Raw genomic sequence first — 19,852 nt, forward strand, 5'->3', positions numbered from 1 at the left:
AAAAGCCACTTAGGGACTGGTAGGGGAAATTATGTACCTACTACTAACTATAGTTAACTAGTCGATTACCTACGGAATGATCCGTAGCTACTAAGTATCTACTAATAGTATCCGTACAGTAGCAGCAATTCCAACTGTTGGACGGAGTAGATACTACATAGATAGATACTTTGTACTCCGTACTTGTAGAAAGTTGGGGTAAAAAAAGGACCGGCAGCACGCCAGGCTGCTCTTAGCATTACTCCGTAGATTAGCCAGGTAGTTAGTTAGGTAGTGGAATGTGTAATAATAGAACTAGTCCTTCGTGCCGAGGTTCTTCCCATCATTCCGTAATCCGTACTCTGTTGGTAGCAAGTTACCATCTACCAAACCAACACACCTCCCACGATGCTGATATCATTCGCGGCCAACGACAAGATCGTAGTCCGCAACCTCCCAAGCTAATTAATTAGGACTTTGTGCCTCGTCAAGTAAGCAAGCAAGCAAACAAACAACCAAACAAAGAAACTTTACTTTCTTTGCCTGCCTCTTGGTTGCCCGGCTTACAAGTTGGCCGCCGGCACCCGGGAGATACTGTACGGAGGACCTACCTACTCTGCATATTAACCTGTATGGAACATGGACTCGGATATGAGTCTTCTAGCGGCGGTCGATTCCCGAGCACTTCATGGCCATTGGCTAATGCCTCGTGTTGGGTTAAGGTTTTGGTTTCATTTCTTGTCTGAGGGAGAAGGTACTTAGGTACCTAGTCGTTAAGTAAAGGAAACTTTCTCCTTTTCGATTTCCACTTATTTGCAGGTTATTATACTTTACGTAGACTGACTGGCCTTAGTTTGCACATCCACCCGTACTATGTCCTCTATAGAGTAATCTAGACGAAATTTAGCAGGTTCCTGAAGAATAATATCGAGATGGGGGAGGTAATGGGGGAGAGTGAGATGGTTGGAGGCACAGGAGGTAAAAACACACTGTAGTAAATACTAAATACAACCTTGGAATAGTCTCCTTACTAGTAATATCTAACTTAGTATGCTGGCGAGGAGGTTGTCTTTATTGATGATTCTGCGGGGTTCTGAATCCCCACCTGTCCATCAGTATCTATATCTTACCTAGGTACTGTATGTTGGAACTTGGAGAAGGCTTATGTAAAAACATACAGTACGTGTATGTCCCAATGTGAGTTAACTTCGCAGCTGTATGCAGAGTTAGGACGTTGCTATAAGTATACATATAAGAGAAAATAATACAATGCAAAGCAACTACTAGTATATCTAGTATACTTATTCGCGAAGAACGGGTTATTTTGTCCTCTGTAATCGGTCATGGAAGGATATATATATATATGAGGACGTCCGCATTTACTGGAGGTAGTGTTTCCCTCACACGGCCTGTAATGAAACAGCTCAACCATCGGAGCATACCCACGGACAGCCACCTATTATCTGTAGTGCACTCTCTCTCGGCGTGACAAGGTTTGCCGACTATTATCATGGCAGGGAATGCTCGCAGGTCTTGGATTGATACTCGAAGCTTGCGATAGATTAATGCTCACCCGTTACGGATTAGCAAATTAATGCAAAGTCAACAGATAATAGCGCGGTCATTTGCTTTGCACTACTGGTAGAGTTCGAAACTAGCACCAAGTAGTCAAACACGACGAGAATCCATGATTTTGTCATCGAAGCCATCCAGACTTCCCCCCCCCCCTTTACTCTATACGGCGGATTCCAGGCTCAGACCACCTCTAAGTCAACTCGCCATCCATGAAAAATGAGGTGTGTGGCGTTACTGACGCCATTTTTATTGGCTTCCAGCTCGCCCTGAAACTGGAACGAACCAGACTTAGCTTCGGCATTACTCCGGCCCATCCGGAAAAACTTCCCCGCCTAGGCAGAAGTGGCGCAGGAGAAAATTATCTGTCCTTTTCTATTTCACTGAGGCCAACTCCAAAGTTACAAGTTACCTAACTACCTACCCACCCTAGCAGGGGGTGCTTAGTCGCGAGGTTAGTCAAGACTCAACCGTACTTGTAACTACAGAGGACTTGCAGATCACCATTGGTGCCGCCGAATCCGGGACGTCACCAAAGGCATCGCTCCCCGAATCTTTAGTCTCTTTTCACTTGCCAATTGTCTAGCTATTTAGTGAACTAGGTGGGAAGAGATGGGTGTACCCGGCAGTAGTGTGGCTACGGATATCAGCCACGTATGTACATTGTAACCTCACAATTATTGGGGTTCTCTTCGTGTGCAGGGCTCAGAGTCACTTATCTCGGTGCAATGGATGAGTATCGAACCTCAATCTGGGTGAGATTCTCCGGTTGGCGGCTGAGTACCTACTTACTCCCCAGGCTATGAAAGCTTCACGAGCGAAAGCCAATTGTTGATTCACTGGACACACATCTTGTTCTCTGGACAGAGTAAGCGCAGTCCACACCGCCTGGCTGGTCTTCTCTCGTAGAAGATTCCATGGGCGGGCCATCGGCTTCCGGGGTGGAGCATAGGTGCCGTGATCGGACCGCCACATTGGGCGAGGTGCAGGGGGGGATAGAATTAGATAGATAGATACTCCGTACTCCTACAACTCAAGTTTATCCTTGGGAGTCGGTTCCATGGGTGTTGGAACACTAAATAACGATACCTGCCTTGGTACCGCTAGGTGTTCACACCAGTGGCAAGTCGAGCGAAATTCTGCAGAAAAACCCGGCCGATTTCCCAGCACGATACGGGTAACTAAAGAGTTTTTTTTAGTGGGATCCGTAAATCCTCAGGCGATGGAACTATTGTCTTTTTAACAAGAAGAATAACAATGACTCCATTCATTGGAAGCGAGAAGGGGAAAAAGAAGAGCTCCCCCGTCCTCTGTTCTTCGCCAGTAACAGCGCACCATAGACATCATCCGAGGTGCTCCGTTGGCTTGCTAAAAAAAAAAAAAAAAAAAAAAAAAAAAAAAAAAGGGCCAAATACGGACGGAGAAGGGAAACTTTCCGTTCTGAGCGATGCTTTCCGCGCTCGACCGGAACGTTCGTCGTCTGATTATTTCTATATTCCTTTCATAAGTTGGTACCTGTAAAGGTGTTTCTTACTTCGTATTACCAACCCAAATTCCAAAATGGTGCTGGGGGATTTTCCAGTTAATTGATTATTGATGCCGTATTTCCCTTGGTCGATTAATCAGATCGGATCAGATGCTGGTCGGGAATAATTAACCTGCAATTAAGCCAGCCCATCCATGGTCAAGGTCCACAATCGAAACGGGAGAAGCTCCCAGCGAAAATCTCCTGGTGGAGCATAGCCGCCAACTTTTTTTTTTTTTTTTTTTTTTTTTTTTTTGGTGAAGCCTAAATATTGACGAACCAGTAGTCTACCTACGGAGTACTACTTAGTAGGTACTCTTTACACTGTAGGTACATACTATCAGAAGAGTCCACCTACATAGAATAGATAACGGAGGAAGAAGGCAAGAACCTGATGTGATTCATCAGACGTGACTCGGGGTGGCAAAGTCTCTTTTTTTTCCCCTTGGAATCCGGAAAATAATTGGGGTAATAAGTACTACCTAGGTAGGTATTTTTGGCACAGGAGCGAGTCTGGAAATGTACAGAGTAAGCAGGGAGTCGTCAGGATGAAACAGAGTGCGTGGCATCACTGCATTCCCAACCGGACCGGGTTCTGCTACACCTGCAAAAGTACGGAGTAGTAGTACTGCAGTCGAGCAGTCTAGAAGCCTGGTGCTCTACTTTTCTTCAGGGCCTGTGATTCCCAGCAGACCTCTGTCGGTACAAAATTGGGAATTTCCTACCTAGGACCCTGGGATGTTGTTGTCTGATCGTTGATGCTTCACTCAGTCATGCAATGATCCTCTAGCCACTACTTGGAATGCTGGATACTTTCTGTGATATTTGGAGATCAATACCGTATCAAAATGGAATCTCCCAGGGCGAATACTAGATATGGGTATTCCAGATATATTTATTTACTTTCGACTGAACTCATCACAATGCATGCTAGCCGTTGAGTTTGGTGTGACACGGCAGGTGATTACTGTATGGTCTCAAACCACTCATGGACAGAGAGAGTGCTGTGAATTCTTGGAGTAGGCTACGATTTGTAAACCCTTTCGCTAACTACATAGTTAGTTATGTGTATAGGAGTGTAAGTTCATAAGCACCTCCCGACCCTAATGTATATGATTCTACAGGTAAAGGGAAGAAGGCGTACATATATCAAGATTAAGCTCACGGATACCCACATTCTGTCAGATGGCTAGTTTGCTGGAGACAGTCGACACTTGTGCCTGTTTATTTTCCCAGCTTGATCCCAGCCGTGGAGTCAAGTGGGCATCCCTACCAGAACCCAATTGCCATTGATTCTTTCTACCTCAGGATCTCTCTCCACTCCCCACGATGATAACTTTGATAAGGTTTCTGCCCCTACTTACTTATGTGGGATTGTGGATGTGCCATGAGGGCCAGAGGAACCAATATTTGAGCAGCGGGTACTGCCAACTGCGGAGAAAGGATGCATGAATCCATCTGGATTCTGCCTTATGGGTTTAATGGGTTGGGCGGGATGGAAGTGGAAGGATTCATGTATGGTCCAGTTGCTGTACAGAGTCCTATGTAGTTGTTTATTGAAGAACCTGGAGCCACTGGGATCACTCCCCTCCTACGTGGTAGTTATTGAAAACGAATCTTAATTATTGACAGTCGTGGCTTGAATTCTATTGGATATCTCAGGATGTGTATGTAACGACGGCTTGGAAAGGGAAGTAGAACGCGATGAGGAGCATATTATCGCCTAGGGGATTATTATTGGGATGGTCGAGGATTACTCCGGCGGCAAGCAATATCCTGATTCTAGTACCTACTCTGACCATCTTGAGACTACCGAGAATTATTCCGATGTACTCTCTATTATTTCAGAATTGGTGGTATATTTATTTATTCTATTCACCAGATGTACTCTTCTGAATCATTCATCCCTACTCAAGGTATTCACGAGTTAACTCCAATTGCCACAACCCATCACCAGAACGCTTACTCTAGAGTCTAGCTCCCGTTGCGTCCCCAGCGTTCGGATACGATTCTCCATCGGACAGACTGTGTTCGGCCCACGTCCGAGGGGTTGCGACCACAAAGTCAAAGAATCAACAGCAGTAGGAAGAAGAGGGGTTTCAAAGTCAGGAAGTATCCTGCAGGCCGGCACGGGGATTATTATTTCATGATCCTCTTTCCCCTGCTGCCAACCAAATTCATATTTTGATTTTTATTAATTTGCATTTCATTTTTGGCTTTTCCTTGGTCTTCCTGACTTCCGGCCAATGTTCGGAACTTGGTTCTTGCTCATATCTGGCTGACCCGGCTTTGCCGTTTTCTGGGTTTAGAGAGGATTTCTTGGTCTCTTCCTCTGATGAATTAAAATATATAAGAGAAGAAGAAGAAGAAGAAGAAGATGTACAATCATTATTCTCAATTACTACCTAGGTCCTTCCGTCGAGATACCCAAATTGTCAGTTGACAAAGAGTCGGCTCTTGTCTTGTTCTCGGAAACCGGGTGAGGCACGAATCAGGTCAACGGCACCATCAACCGTCCTAAACATTATGTGTAGAATTACCTATTTTTTCTTCTTCTCTCGATTGATTTATTATTATTATTCTTATTATTATTATTATTATTATTATTATAATAATAATAATAATTATCCCAAACAGAAATATAATAATACGTCGAGTAAATCATGTAATCGAATAAAATAAAAAGAATTCCCTAGGTACGATCGTCACCGCTCGATCTTTCAGTCTCCAACTTGGAATCAGTTCTCTCTCTCTCTCTCTCTCTCTTTCTTTCTTTCCCTTTCCCGTCCCCCGTCCGACTTTCCATTTTCCATTCCCATTTTACTAAAAAAACCACTCCGTACTTCCTCAACCGCTCTGATTGTGTTTGTTCACACTTAGTTTGACCCTTTTTCTGGGCTCCCCTAACCTTGTTCCGCCTCTCTCGCCTCCCTCCATTCCCGTGGAAAAAATACGGCTACCTTGGGTCCCTTGAATTTTTTTTTTTTTTTTTTTTTGCCTTTGAAACCTTTTTTATTTTATTTTATTTTTATTCCTTTTCATCCACACCACTCACTCTTCTCACTCCCCCTCTCCTTTTCCTCTTTGATTTTTCTTTTTTTTTTTCTTTTTTTCTCTCCCCCTCCCCCTCTCTCTCTCTTCTCTCTTCTCTTGATCTCCGCGACTATTACGCGTCTGTTCCTGGCTAGCTATCTCGCGCATTGTTGACGCGAACAAAAATTGGCTAGCAATTTTTCCCTTGGAACTTGCTGGTTGTGTTAGACCCACTTACACGCCGCCTTCCTGGTGGATCACCGAACCATTGACTGTTTTGACAACGTGCGGATAAAAAGAAGTTCCCACAAAATTCGATTTTCCTGGTGGGTGACCGTGGGGACCTCGGATTAAGCATCTCAACCTCATCCTAATCTTTCTTCTTCTTCAGTGGAGTCGTTCTTGTTCCTCTCTATCTTCTATTCTTCTCTGTGTGTGAGACTGCATCTCCTGGTGTTCGTGCCTGCGTGTTCGTCGTCTGAAATCAGCCATCCGAGTGACTCCTGGCTCCGCCGCTTTCGTCCATTGTCCGCGTCGACTGATCGAGAGTAGCGACTCTTTTTGGAAGGGAAAGAAAATAAGACAGAAAAAAGACAGAGAGAAAGAATTCAGACGGGCAGAAATACCCAAGGGGAAAAAAAAAATTGACCACGCGATCAGCCAAAGTCGTTTTTGTGTGTTGGGAGTCTTTTTTCGCGCACTGAGAGAATTCTGCCCGCGTCAAAAGACCACTTTGAAAGAGTTTTCTCGTTCAGCAATCAATGATCAGGATACCGTGAAACCTTTTTTTTTTCTCTTCTTCTTTCGCCTGTTCCAATCCCTGCCTTTCCCTTTCTTTCACCCCTCTTACCCCCTGCTTCACGTCTGCTCCGCTGCATGATGGATCCCAGATCTCACCCCTCCCGACCCCCCTCCACCAGTTTACCCCAGGGCTCCACGCCTCTTTCGTCAACGCCTATCTCGAGTATGCCCATGCCTCAGTACACGATGCAGCCTCAGTACCCTGTCTCCCAGCCGCATACTCTCCCCCCGCTACAACCTCATCATAGTCAATCTCCTGCTCCTCACTCTTACATGGGCCAGCCTCCGTATCGGCCTGACTTGACGAGGTACCCAACGTCCACTCATGATGTTTACGCGTCGTCTGCTGCGCCGATCATGCCTCATACCACGGTGGGCAGCCTGCCCCCTTCGTCCTTCTTGTCGCACCCCAACCCCCAGGCTCAGCCACAGCCGCCGCAACATTATTCTCCTCACAGTGTGCTCCCACCTGCGTCGAGCGCTCAAACCTACCCGCAGCCTATCGCGCCCGCGCCTCCCCGGGACCGCCGTGATTTCAATGGCATCCCATCCGGTGCTTTTAGCTATCCAGATGGCAAGACTTCCCCCTGGATGAACCCTGATCCGTCCGTGGGCGCAAATGGTGCTGCCCCGTATGCTGCGAAGGAAGCCCCTCGGACCCAGGTTGTTGGGTCCCAAGGCCGACGCGGTATCCTTCCGAGTGTTCCGGGACGCGCGACTCCCGTCACTAACGGTGTGAATGGTACTGCCAAAAACACCACCATTCCAGCTAAGGATGCAGATGGAAAATTCCCCTGCCCGCATTGTAACAAGACCTACCTTCATGCCAAGCACTTGAAGCGCCATCTGCTCCGACGTGAGTAACCCAAATTTTTCAATTTTCCATTTTTTTTTTCCCTCCCTTTTTTGAGATGTCAGTTACTAATAGTCTTCTCTTGTGTTAAGACACTGGTGATCGCCCCTACATGTGTGTTCTTTGCAAGGATACTTTCTCCCGCAGCGATATTTTGAAACGCCACTTCCAGAAGTGCTCACTGAGACGCGGAAACCCAACCGGGGCAACTCACCTGTCGCATCCCAACGCTCATATTAAGAGGTCCCAAGCTGCAAATCCTGCCAAAACCGTTCAGGATGAAGTCAGTAATAACATCCCGCCTCCCAATGGCATGCCCGGTACAGCTTATAGCGAGGGAGCCGTGAACGGTAATGGGTTGGCGCACGGCCGGCCAGGGTTCACGGATCACCAGCCTCTGGGCTTTTCGATGTCGTCTGTCAATGGGATGAACCGTGGTCAGCCAGACGACGCCTTCCCCGCTGGCCGCCCCCATCAGGCAGGTCCTTGGCAGGCAGCTCCCAAGCAGAACCCGTACCTGGTGCAGCCGGGCGCTGATCCATCTAATCAGCAGCTGAGTGTTGACCGTACTTCCCTCGAACAGGTAAAACAACCGATTGTTCACGATCCTAAGCGCCCTGTGATGCCGGGACCCCAGCCTGGCCACCCTAGCGAACTGGAGTGGGCTACGATGTTCCAGCCCGGAGCCTCTGATGGCTATCTCAACCCGGTATTCCCCCAGAGCATGGCATCTGGTCAAGAGCCTATCCACGCTCATGTCGACGCCGAACGCAAGTTTTACCCCGCCACCACTGCTGGCGCCCAGGAAGGCGGAATGAACGGACTTTACCTGGCCTCGACCACACTGAGCAGCGACGGTAAGATAATTCCTTGATTGTGGCTGGAAAGGAAAGCAAAGTTTGATCGGTGGCTTACGTTGAATTAGGCACCGTCCAGCCTGCCAGGCAATAGACGTCAAATGAAGTCGATTGAGAGCCGACTGCTGGTTGAGGCCTCTTTGTCGCGTGCGCTTCAAGTTCCAAATGCGCACGACAATGTTCTTCGATTCCTTCCACACGAGACATGAGAAACCCTTCGGTATCCTGAAAGTGATCTATCGCGAGATACAATCACTGGAAATTTACTAATCGCATGGGAAACAAGTGGTAACATATTTTGAGCGCTTTTGAAATCTTATCCAGATTGCGGGTTATCATGTATGGATCCTTCCTGTCCCCTTGCAGCTTGCACGACAAAAGGTTTCTCTTTACTCGGAAGGGTGCTGCGGATTCTGCCCCAATCGCACATGGAAGAATATCGCCAACCGGCTTGGTCTGGGGCCCAGCATGCAATCTGCTCTCTCAACACCGGACTGTTTCTCCACATCCAGATTTATACATTTTTTTTACGAAAAAACGGGTTCATTATCTGCGGGTTCCATGGTCACAGTTTTTCTTTTCTCTTTTATCATTTCCGTTTTCTCTCTCTGTCAAAAATCTTTCTTTTTATCAGCATTTTCCAACGGCGAGTGTAGTATTGCGGTGGTCCTGGATCTGTTTTACTTTCCCACTCATCCATTATGGGTGGACCGATGGGATAGTGTGTGGTTTTATCCGGCGTCCAACTATAGACTTGGGCATGTTTTCGTGTTTGCGGTTCTTGTTCACTTGATTTTCTCTTCCCATGCGGCCCAACGGATTATCTTGCGGAAGGTCTCCGTCGACTCCTGGTCCCGATTCACGCGTCTGTTTTTTTTTTTTTTTCATCCTCTACCGTCGAATCCCGAGGCGCGCGACAACTCAGTGTGTTCGGGTTTTGTTTGCATAAACGTCACGGCCGTTCCAACCCGCATGTCATTTCCAGTCAAACCCATGTAAGTAGTTTCTGTATGTTCTGCTCGGACATAGGGGCTTGAATTTGGTGAGAGGTGTTTGTATGTTCATCCTTGCGGTGTTTTTTTTCCCCCTTTTCTTTTCGTGTTTTGTGTTTTATCCTCAATGCATCATTTGTCTCTTTCCATCTTTTTAGTTGAAAAGAGGTGGCGAGACATAACTTCAGCACCGGATTTCATACGCCTTTTCGACTGGGTTCAGTACGGATCTTGACAAAAGTCAGCAGCAGCTCTTTCCCTCTGGCGGGACATTGGCTTGCTTTGCCGAAGATGTTTTATACGTCGGTTGTTTGATTATAACTCCATGTGCCTGTTCTGTGTACGGGCGCCATTGCATTTATCTTTTTGTGTGTTTTTTTTTTTTTTTGTTTTTTTTTTTTTTTTACCATCGGCCCATCTATTTGTACGGTTCTTCCGACTAGGACCGGATCATGTACGGGGTAAAAAAAATCCAAGGGGCCAAAAGCTAGAATATAGACAGCCTGTGTTTAGGATTTGATCCAGAGAAAAATAAATGAGGAAATATCCTTCAAGAACCGTGTATTGCGTATAGCTAGCTACCTAGGTCCGGAGTAGGTATTGTACATCGGCTCATTCGGTTATTCACGGGGAGCCTTTTGCCCGAAGAGTCTTCCAAGAGCCCGAGAAATCCCTTGATGTGGTTGGCCTGGGATGAATGCGTCGACAATAATAGCTCATTCTGTATCTGCACCGAAGGAATTAGGTTTTATACCTGATAACCTGTCACTTCCGAATAGCGTCTGGTGGAGACGTGGAGTATGGAGTATACTGGAAGATCCGCAATCTCCATCGATTCTTTAATAGAGAGATTGTTGGATAGACTGGTGGAGATGGATTCTTAGTATGCACGAGCCCACTGAGATTTCCATCCTCCATATTTAGTAGTTCTGTATATAAAGAGAGAGAGAGAGAAAGAAGAAGAGAAAGAAAGAGAGAAAGAAAGAAAGAAAGAAGAAGAGAAAGAAAAAGAATTACGTCACCATTTGCATGATGATATCCCTTCACTCTGATTGGCTACGGCCCGGGTCGATTCGGAGAGTCTAGAAAGCCTCAGGCTGGAACATCTCTTCTAACCTCATTTTTGACTTCCAACTTCCAACTTCCAACTCCTCTTGACTTCTTCTTTTCAATCCTCATCTCCTGCTTCGGTTGATGTCGACCCCCCCTCCCCCTCCTTCTTCCGTTCATCCTTAGATCTTGCCTCCTCTCCTTTTTATCTCTGCCGCCCGGCTCCGACCTCACCCTCCCGCCTCTGCTTCACTTCCTGTCATATCCGGTATTAGAACGCAAATCACACTCCTTGCTTGATCCTGCATCGCTGAATCGTGCCACTCGTGGTCCCGCTTGACTGGCTCAACCCCCGGGATAAGAGTGCGCATCTTGTTGCCTTGCTCCTCCAAATCCTCTTATTCTCCGACCTCCACCACCACCACTACTGCACTTGAAAGGTATTAAATCAATCATCGTATCATGTCGACCAACCGGCCGTTCCTGGCCAACTTCCTTGCGGCCTTTCGAGCTCAGTCGACTTATAAAGCATCGACCGCCGGCTCTCAAACCGCATCGACTGCCTCATCCTCCCTCTCTCCACCCCAGATCTCCCAAGGCGCCCGAGCCATCGCCACAAAGGCCCCCGGCAACACAACTGCTTCTTCTCCCTCTGCCTCATCATCGGCAGAGACATCTTCCCCCGCAACCCACCACTATCATCACCACGCTAGACCGCACTCGCATCCGCGGTCGCCACTGAATCAGCCCTCTGCCTCTACAGAATTCCCGGCGCCATCTTCATCATCGGCTGCTTCCACCCCTTTAACCGGCTCCTCGCCTCCGCCGCCGCCGCCGCCTCCTACATCCTCAACTCCAATCCCCATTACCAATAGTCGTGACCGCGAGCGTCGCGGCAGCGATAGCTCGAGCGGCTCCGGCGGATTTCGGGATGCCCTAGGACCCGAGAAATGGTATATTGGTGGTCGCACGGCGGCCGGGGAAGAACGATTCTACCGACTTGGAATGGTGACCAAGGGTGGAGGTCGATTAGGTGGGAGCGGAAGAGTAGGAAGTATTGATCAGTTGAGTTTATGATTTTTCTTTTTGTTTCCTTTTCTGGCTGGATACGGGCTTAAGCGATTCGACGCAATGATTTGATGCACGATACGACGACTACAATTGATTTAACAATCCTTCGATGGTAATGGCGTTATAGCTGCGGGCATTGGAGAGGCGTTCTGATTACTTTTTGGATGAAATATAAAATACTCAGGCTTTTTCTTCTTCTTTTCTTTCTTTCTTCCCTTTGCTCGTTGCATTGACACTGGCATGAGATTGGCCACTTGTATTCGCTGCCCATTTGGAGCGCACAAGTTGATCATATTATATCAATGTCATGCCAGGTCATGCCATGCATGTCATGGTATGGTTGTATTGTGTTATTCTGCGCTGTGCTGTGTTATGCTATGTTTACACCAAAAGCCTAGATTCAATATATCAGCTCCACTTACAGATACGGCGCCATGATTTGGTATTGTTTAGTCCCGCCACAACATAAGTTGTAGGTATAATAAACATACACAGGTGAAGGGTGGGTATATACAAGCCATGCAAAGTCAAGATAGATGAAAAGCAGACCGACGTCCCTCATCAGTTAATCTCTCTCTCCATCTTCATCCTCCATCGTTATATATTTCCACCTCCTTCCACATAACCCACTCCACATCCTCGAAACCCATCCCTGACTCTCCCCTCGGCTGTGAACTCCAAAGCCCAGCCCCTCAGGCTCAGTCCCAGAACCCAACTGCAACATCAAGGCCGCAGTCCCCGCCAACGAAGTAACCATAAACCGCCCAGCCAAACCTCCACTCGACAACGCCGCCCCAAAGCGGGCCCACGAGCCCACGAACATGCCCAAGAACTCGGCCAGGGTCTGGATGCCAAACGAGATATAATTTCTATGTTGTGGGCTTTGTCATTCACAAAGGCTTCATGGGGATATATGCCTTCATTCCATCTGCCATTCTTTGCTGCTGCTGATATTTGAGGATATATTGTCGTCATTGAAGTGATGGATTGACACCCCCCCCCCCCCCCACACACACTTCAACTCTTCCGTTAAAACAAACCAAAACACCTTTTCAATCTTCTCAGCTTACCTTCAATACCAACACCAGAAGTCCCCTCCTAAAAAAGAAAAAGAAGAGAAAAAGAAAAGAAAAGAAAAGAAAAGAAAATAAACGCAAACTTGAAAATGCCCTCCCCGCATCTTCAATACATGCGCAAATGCCTCTCCATCGCCGAACAATCGCCCCCGCGTCCCACCAACTTCCGTGTTGGCGCCCTCCTCCTCTCCCGCAAAGAAGGCAACCTCACAACGGAGGATGACGAGATCCTCTCCACCGGATACACCATGGAACTAGCCGGCAACACCCACGCGGAACAATGCTGTCTTTCCAACTTTGCCTCCGTCCATTCCACCCCCGCTGAGCGCATCGCAGAAGTCCTCCCTGACGTCCCCGGTCGCAAGCTCATCCTTTACGTGACCATGGAGCCATGCGGGAAACGCTTATCTGGGAACTTACCCTGCGCCAAGCGCATCGTCCAGACGAGGGCCGGCGGCCGACGGGGTATCCAAAAGGTGTATTTTGGGGTGAAGGAGCCCGGGACCTTTGTTGGGCAGTCGGAGGGATGTCAGATGTTGACGGAGGCAGGGATTGAATGGGAACTCGTGCAGGGACTGGAAAGGGAGATATTGTCCGTGGCAACGGCGGGCCATGAGAATAGGGAGGACGAGGTGAGGGCTGCATTGGAGGGCATCGAGACGAATTTGGATGATGTTAGTGATGAGGAGCGACAGAGGCAGCAGCAGATACCCCGGAATCCGAAGAAGAGAATGATGGAAGTGAATTTGTCTATTTAATGAGAATTAATGATCATGATTGTCAAGTTCAGTTTTCAAGCTTAAATCTAGAATGGGGAGAGCTGTTTACCGCATTTGGCATGTATTTCAATCTTCACGAGAAGAAAGATGAAATAACCATCTAACAACTTTCAAATATAGTATCCTGTTCATGCAAGTATTTTTTTTTTTTTTTTTTTTTTTCATAGACAGTTGAAGAAGATAAGATGGAGGCTGCGACCGGCGAAGAGCTATGCGGGCTTCGGAGGTGGCCGAAGGACTTCATCAGACCATTCTATCGCTCTGTCTCCTATCCATGGTCTTTAAAAGGACTGCTGGTATTCCTCTCTCTTTGCCTCTCGCATCTTGTTTTATTTCTCCCAGTCCTCCTTTTCCTCCTATCCTACCCACCATGTCAACTGTCGCAGCTGCTCGCTATGGTAAGGACAATGTCCGAGTCTACAAGGTCCACCGCGATGAAAAGACCGGTGTGCAGACGGTCTACGAAATGACCGTCTGCGTGCTCCTGGAGGGAGAAATTGACACCTCGTGCGTATTCTCTCTCTCTCTCTCTCTCTCTATCATCTATAGCATAACTAAACGAGATCGTAATTAGCTACACCAAGGCCGATAACAGCGTTGTCGTCGCCACCGATTCTATCAAAAACACCATCTTTATCCTCGCCAAGCAGAATCCCGTCACTCCCCCCGAGCTGTTTGGCTCCATTCTCAGCACCCACTTCATCACCAAGTACAAGCATATCCACGCCGCCCACACCAGCATCATCTGCCACCGCTGGTCTCGCCTCGACATCGACGGCAAGCCCCACCCGCATTCCTTCATCCGCGACAGTGAGGAAACCCGCAACGTCCAGGTTGACGTCACCGAGGGCCTGGGCATTGACATCAAGTCCACCATCAACAAGCTCACCGTGCTCAAAAGCACGGGCTCGCAGTTTTGGGGCTTCGTGCGCGATGAGTACACCACTCTGCCCGAGGTGTGGGACCGTATTCTGAGCACCGACGTCGAGACCAACTGGCAGTGGAAGCGCTTCCCTAGTCTCCAGGATGTTCGCGACAATGTGCCCAAGTTCGACGCTACCTGGGAAACTGCCCGGAACGTCACTCTCAAGACCTTTGCCGAGGACAACAGCGCCAGTGTGCAGGCTACCATGTACAAGATGGGTGAACAGATTCTGGCGTCTCAACCGCTGCTGGAGACGGTGGAGTACTCACTGCCTAACAAACATTATTTTGAACTTGGTGAGTTTCTTTTTTTCTTTTTTTTTCTTTTCTTTTTTTCTATCAGCAGTAACCTAACAACTCCATTTTTAGACCTGAGCTGGCACAAGGGCCTCAAGAACACCGGCAAGGACGCCGAGGTGTTCGTTCCCCAGACCAACCCTAACGGGTTGATCAAGTGCACTATAGGCCGGGCTGACGGCCTCTGGAAGTCCAAGGCTAAGTTATAAGCTGGTCTTATACGTTTCGTTTCTTCTTTATTTACTACCCGACACGGAGTTGGCACGGAAATCTTGTACATAGCGGGGATCAGGAATACCATTCACTTTCTATCGGCATTAACCAAGTAAGAGATCAAGAGGATAAATGTAGACCGAATCCAGACATTTGCGAAGAAAGAGAAAAAAAAAAAATGTTGTTTTTTTTTTTTTTCCCATGTACAAACTAACTCCCACCCATGCGCTAGAAAGTTATCATAATAATAAATACACGTAGAAATACAGTATAATGCCGCTGGTATCTAGTCGAGCAAAGAAAACGAATCAAACCGCAGACCAACCCATCCACCTATTGCGACGCCTTCGCTTCCATAAAAGCCTGCTGGACCTCGGGTAGATTTCCAATAGTCGACTGGGTTCCGACCTTGACGATATTTTCCTTGTAGGGGTGTGCGAGACCTTCGAAAGCTGTACCCGTGTTAGCTCTCTCTCTCTCTCTCTCTCTCTCTCTCTCTCTCTTTTTTAACAAAACAACAGCCCATTATGACTGAATAAAGATTTTTTTAAAAAAAAAGAAGGAATCTCACTCTTCAGTCGTGCCAATCTCTTATCCCTCAACCGGTTCTTCGGAAGCATGCCCCGAACAGCTCTCCGGAGCACTTCACCACCACCCCATTTCTCAAACATCTTATCCATAGTCATCGTGCGCAGACTACCGGGACGCGTCGTGTGCGTGTAATATTTCTTCTGGAACCGCTTCTTTCCGGTCGTGTGGAGGTCGTGGCATCCGACGGCGACCACGTAGTCGCCGCAATCCGTGGAAGGGTCATAAACAGGCTTGTTTTTGCCCATGAGAGTGAGGGCGATTGAGGAGGCGAGACGACCCAGACTGCGTGAGTCCGTGCCGACATCAACGTAGTGCCATGTTCGGGAGTAGGCGAGACGAGTCTTGTGTGTTTATTAGATGTGATTGATTCTTTTTTTTTTTTTCACTCAAGGGATATTGAGAATGAGGGGAGTTACCTTTCCAACCGTTTGGGACATCTTGTTTCCCTAGTCGTCGAATCCAGGGACGGGACTCGACTCAATTGGCTTCATATGTATGTGGTCGTCAACAAGTAAGTCAGAGGTTCCTGTCGGACAAGTTCGGCGCCGAAACAAACTGGCATCCCACGTGACCGCGCCGCAAGCCCTACCTGCTGCGTCCCAAACAGGACTAGCGGCAGCAGACTAAGCGAAGTCACCCGCACGGATTAATTGTTGTCCCCCATCTCGAAAGGAAAGTGCACAGAAAGGAAGAAAAGCGACGACAACGACATCTTCATCCACACCCACCCACCACCCCAGCACACTCCCTTTCGACACCGACAAGGGCCATCATTCATCATGGCTTCCGTCCCGAGTGTGCAATGCTTCGGCAAGAAGAAGACGGGTATGTTTTTTTTTTTTATTTTTATATTTTCCTTCTTGAATTGATAGCATGAAACATTGATTGGAGTAATGATTTACTGATCGCATGTGTGTGTGTTTTTTTTTTTTTTTTTTTAGCCACCGCTGTCGCCCACTGCAAGGTATGAAGAGAAAAATCTCTCCTCTCTTAATTCTACAACGCTCTCGTTTTCTGGATATTGGATATTGGATATTGCGCCGGTTCGGTTTGGTTTCGATACGATTGGGAATCTATATATATGGAGTCGCAGGAGGGAAGAAGAAAGAAAGAAAAAAAAGAAAAACTGAAGATGAGCCTGGAAATCGAAACCTCTACCGCAACGCACAATATTCGATCTATATTCATGATGATGATGATATTGAGTTGGGAACCGTACCCACAAGAATCAAAGACGCTGACTATGGATAACAGCAAGGCAAGGGTCTCATCAAGGTTAACGGCCAGCCCCTCTCCCTGGTCCAGCCTGAGATCCTCCGCTTCAAGGTACGACAATATAAAACCTCCCCCCCCCCCCCCCCCCCCCTCCTTTTTTTTCCTGGCCGCATACGCCACTATGAAAGGGCAAAGGAGAAGAAGAAAAAGAAAAAAAAAAAGTTAACATTGGAATCAAAGGTCTACGAGCCCCTCCTCATCGTCGGTGCTGACAAGTTCGCCGGTGTCGACATCCGTGTCCGTGTTACCGGTGGTGGTCACGTCTCCCAGGTCTACGCCATCCGTCAGGCCATCGCCAAGTCCCTCGTCGCCTACTACCAGAAGTACGTCGATGAGCACTCCAAGAACCAGCTGAAGCAGGCTTTCGTCCAGTACGACCGCACATTGCTCGTTGCAGACAACCGCCGCGCAGAGCCCAAGAAGTTCGGAGGTCGTGGTGCTCGTGCCAGGTACCAGAAATCTTACCGTTAAAACACACCACCCCCCTCCCCCTTCTTGCCTCTTTTTTTTTCTCTCTCCTACAAAAAATTTTTATTACGATACGGAAAAAAACAGACAGGAAAAAGGAAGGAAATGGTGTCTATGTGTTTTCAAGGTGTACTGGGTCCATGGATTCGACGCGGGGTGTCCCACTGAGCAATCGGACGAAATTATGTACCTCTTCGGTTGTCGCAGTGGGGTGGGAATTATGGTGCAATACTGGCTCTGTCTCGACTGGATTTAGTATAGGCCAGGAATATGAAATATCACCCACTTTTCCTTTCTTCTTCAAGTCCGTGTGCGGTTCTGCGTCCGTCTATTGTCTCGGTTTTAATGGATCTGAACGTATATATATATATACTCCTTGGATATAGGATTGGTATCGCGCTCCTAGAAATAAATAAATCCAACCCCGACAAAACGACTTTCGAGCTAGAGTGGACTTTCGCGGTACCTACTACTACGTAGATTTATTTGCTTTTGCTGTCTCCGCTCCCCTCCTCTATCTCCCCTGATAAGACTTGCGTGCAATACCACTTGACCAACAGAGTTGATGTTAATACGAAGATTAATATTACATAGCCATCCAGCTCTGCCTTCTCGCTAGCAATTTCCCCAAAGCCCGTGTATGATGTGTGTATGCTAAAATATGAACAGATTACAAGAAATATCGCACTTTCACAGATCAACAGAGTGCAAAATGGGGGAAAACATGTACTAAGGAAAGAAAAATATGGTGAAAGAAGGGAAGAAATGGATCCTGTGGTAGTGCCTTTCACGGATCAAGCAGATACACTGTTGTCTGTCCAGCAGATATTATCATTCATGTTAATACTCACTCCGTCATGATGGTCTCCACTCTCGTCATCCTCGGCTCCATCAAGGAATAGAAGATGAAACCTGTTTGGGACTGAAATGGGGTTCCTTGAAGATACGGGCAGCTCCTTCTTGGGAGCAACAGGCATTTTAGCAAACTGCTCTCGACATTCGTCAGGATAGAAAGAAATCCTCATTCCTTTGTATTTAAAGCGGGACATCATGCAAGATCGTGCGAACAGGGCATTATGCACGGAATTAGTCGATATGAAAGCATTGCCGCGTTTGAACTTCACTGAAATCACAATCAGATTGTGAATATGTTCTAGATCTTCTCTAATCACAGCCTCAGTGATATGTGGGTGGACATTGTAGATGGCTAAATTCCGGGTAGCCCCGTTGTTGATTTTGGCTCGAACGTACGGCGGGAGGTAAAACTGACGGTCATTCCATAGAGCCTCTACCTTTAACGACAATAGATGTGTCAGATCTAGTATAGCTGCTTCGCATGTATTCACTTACCCTCTTTCCAGCTACATAAAGACCATGGGCCTTTGTATGCTGTAAGAATTCCTGGGCAGGGGCCTCGTCGACAAATGACACGCTCGCTGAATGTTCTCGAGCTCGAAGATAGATATGCAGTAGAGGCCCACCTCTCACGGCCTGAGCGATATCTTTGTGTGTGGCTCTGTCAGGTAAGCCACGAATCAGCACGGTACGCTGGTCATTCTGCCCAAAAGATTCTGTGCTTCCTGAAGACTCTCCGTAATCATCTTTCTCATCGCTGTGGGAATCTGTCATGACATCCTCCTCCTCATCGGCTCCTTTTCCATTCAGACGTTCGTTGTGGCTTGCAGAATTCTCGTTGCGCGGAGCCCTATTTGCCGCAGATCTCCCCTTGACATTCTTGTGGGCACTGGGTGGACAAGGTGGTGTATCGTAAATCAATATCTAGGCAGGGTTAGCAAGTATCATGGGTATGAAAGACAAAATCCCACATTGAGGGTTTCCTGAGATAGTCCACCATTCAAGAGAGATTCTTTCAGCTTGTCTATAATTGTTTAGCGGATGATATTAAATGTCGATGGGCCTTGACGTGTTGTCTAATCTTGGAGGGCAGAACATACTTAAATGATTAGAAGCTTGGAGCTATTTCCACGGTATTCATAGTCAGCGGCAAGTATACGTATGTATATGGATGTTGTATAGCCACGATCTACCATAAGCGACTTACCAAAGACTGATATTCCGACTTAGAGATGGTGACCAAGTCTCGACTGAAAAGCTCAGTGTTCTGATCCATTCAGAGTGGAATGAATCAGCAATGGGTAGTTTCCCAGCAAAAGATACTACTCACAGGACTCGTTCTACGGAGGCACCAACGGTTAGTTATCCCAGGAGAGAAAGCCAATGCATCTAGAGTTCGCGATGGGAGCTGGAAGGCAGAACCATCTAGGAATTTTGCACGGCACGATCGAATTGCAACAAAAACATGCAAGGCAGGAAAGAAAAAGCCACTTACTTTTGAAATGAAGGCCCCATGGACTGATTGTCAAGTTTGGCAAAGGAAAAAGACATCGTGATGAGCTAACTAACTATCTCGAAGCTTGCTTAGTGAGGTTCGAAGGATCGACCACTATGTATCGAAAGCTAGCAACTGGACAGAAA

The 19,852-nt window shown here is 47.4% G+C and overlaps 8 protein-coding genes across 8 annotated transcripts; 5 read left to right on the forward strand and 3 right to left on the reverse strand.

Annotated features, from left to right (window-relative positions):
• The first annotated feature begins 6,726 nt into the window (after nt 1-6,726).
• On the forward strand, nt 6,727-8,901 carry P175DRAFT_0297075 (uncharacterized protein). Its single transcript, XM_040892799.1, has 3 exons — nt 6,727-7,766; nt 7,856-8,620; nt 8,689-8,901. Exons 1-3 carry the CDS (start codon nt 6,986-6,988, stop codon nt 8,712-8,714), a joined length of 1,572 nt encoding a protein of 523 aa, XP_040750692.1. The 5' UTR covers nt 6,727-6,985; the 3' UTR covers nt 8,715-8,901.
• Nucleotides 8,902-9,319: 418 nt separating this feature from the next.
• On the reverse strand, nt 9,320-11,033 carry P175DRAFT_0533733 (uncharacterized protein; the record flags this gene model as incomplete). The annotated part of the gene is made up of 3 exons (XM_040900079.1): nt 9,320-9,468; nt 9,516-9,652; nt 10,897-11,033. 3 exons carry the CDS (start codon nt 11,031-11,033, stop codon nt 9,320-9,322), a joined length of 423 nt encoding a protein of 140 aa, XP_040750693.1.
• Nucleotides 11,034-11,124: 91 nt separating this feature from the next.
• On the forward strand, nt 11,125-11,739 carry P175DRAFT_0510577 (uncharacterized protein; the record flags this gene model as incomplete). Its single annotated transcript, XM_040898520.1, has 1 exon — nt 11,125-11,739. The coding sequence occupies one exon, from the start codon at nt 11,125-11,127 to the stop codon at nt 11,737-11,739; it is 615 nt and encodes a 204-aa protein (XP_040750694.1).
• A 1,003-nt stretch (nt 11,740-12,742) lies between these two features.
• On the forward strand, nt 12,743-13,723 carry P175DRAFT_0502831 (putative DRAP deaminase). The gene has a single exon (XM_040897481.1). It carries the CDS (start codon nt 12,899-12,901, stop codon nt 13,565-13,567), a length of 669 nt encoding a protein of 222 aa, XP_040750695.1. The 5' UTR covers nt 12,743-12,898; the 3' UTR covers nt 13,568-13,723.
• Nucleotides 13,724-13,939: 216 nt separating this feature from the next.
• Nucleotides 13,940-15,250, forward strand: P175DRAFT_0502832 (urate oxidase). Its single transcript, XM_040897482.1, has 3 exons — nt 13,940-14,095; nt 14,163-14,809; nt 14,882-15,250. Exons 1-3 carry the CDS (start codon nt 13,959-13,961, stop codon nt 15,016-15,018), a joined length of 921 nt encoding a protein of 306 aa, XP_040750696.1. The 5' UTR covers nt 13,940-13,958; the 3' UTR covers nt 15,019-15,250.
• P175DRAFT_0502833 (mitochondrial 54S ribosomal protein uL13m) lies at nt 15,091-16,102 on the reverse strand. Its single transcript, XM_040897483.1, has 2 exons — nt 15,594-16,102; nt 15,091-15,474 (listed from the first exon to the last, which is right to left on the reverse strand). Exons 1-2 carry the CDS (start codon nt 15,856-15,858, stop codon nt 15,356-15,358), a joined length of 384 nt encoding a protein of 127 aa, XP_040750697.1. The 5' UTR covers nt 15,859-16,102; the 3' UTR covers nt 15,091-15,355.
• A 215-nt stretch (nt 16,103-16,317) lies between these two features.
• Nucleotides 16,318-17,403, forward strand: P175DRAFT_0502835 (40S ribosomal protein uS9). Its single transcript, XM_040897484.1, has 4 exons — nt 16,318-16,438; nt 16,555-16,577; nt 16,868-16,939; nt 17,069-17,403. The coding sequence occupies exons 1-4, from the start codon at nt 16,393-16,395 to the stop codon at nt 17,357-17,359; spliced, it is 432 nt and encodes a 143-aa protein (XP_040750698.1). The 5' UTR covers nt 16,318-16,392; the 3' UTR covers nt 17,360-17,403.
• A 492-nt stretch (nt 17,404-17,895) lies between these two features.
• P175DRAFT_0296936 (RNA-binding protein) lies at nt 17,896-19,776 on the reverse strand. Its single transcript, XM_040892797.1, has 6 exons — nt 19,707-19,776; nt 19,419-19,551; nt 19,312-19,333; nt 19,183-19,235; nt 18,707-19,135; nt 17,896-18,648 (listed from the first exon to the last, which is right to left on the reverse strand). Exons 2-6 carry the CDS (start codon nt 19,485-19,487, stop codon nt 18,151-18,153), a joined length of 1,071 nt encoding a protein of 356 aa, XP_040750699.1. The 5' UTR covers nt 19,488-19,551; nt 19,707-19,776; the 3' UTR covers nt 17,896-18,150.
• Nucleotides 19,777-19,852: the final 76 nt, after the last annotated feature.

The sequence above is a fragment of the Aspergillus ochraceoroseus genome (assembly GCF_002846915.1).
Source record: "Aspergillus ochraceoroseus IBT 24754 chromosome Unknown P175scaffold_6, whole genome shotgun sequence".
NCBI lineage: Eukaryota > Fungi > Ascomycota > Eurotiomycetes > Eurotiales > Aspergillaceae > Aspergillus > Aspergillus ochraceoroseus.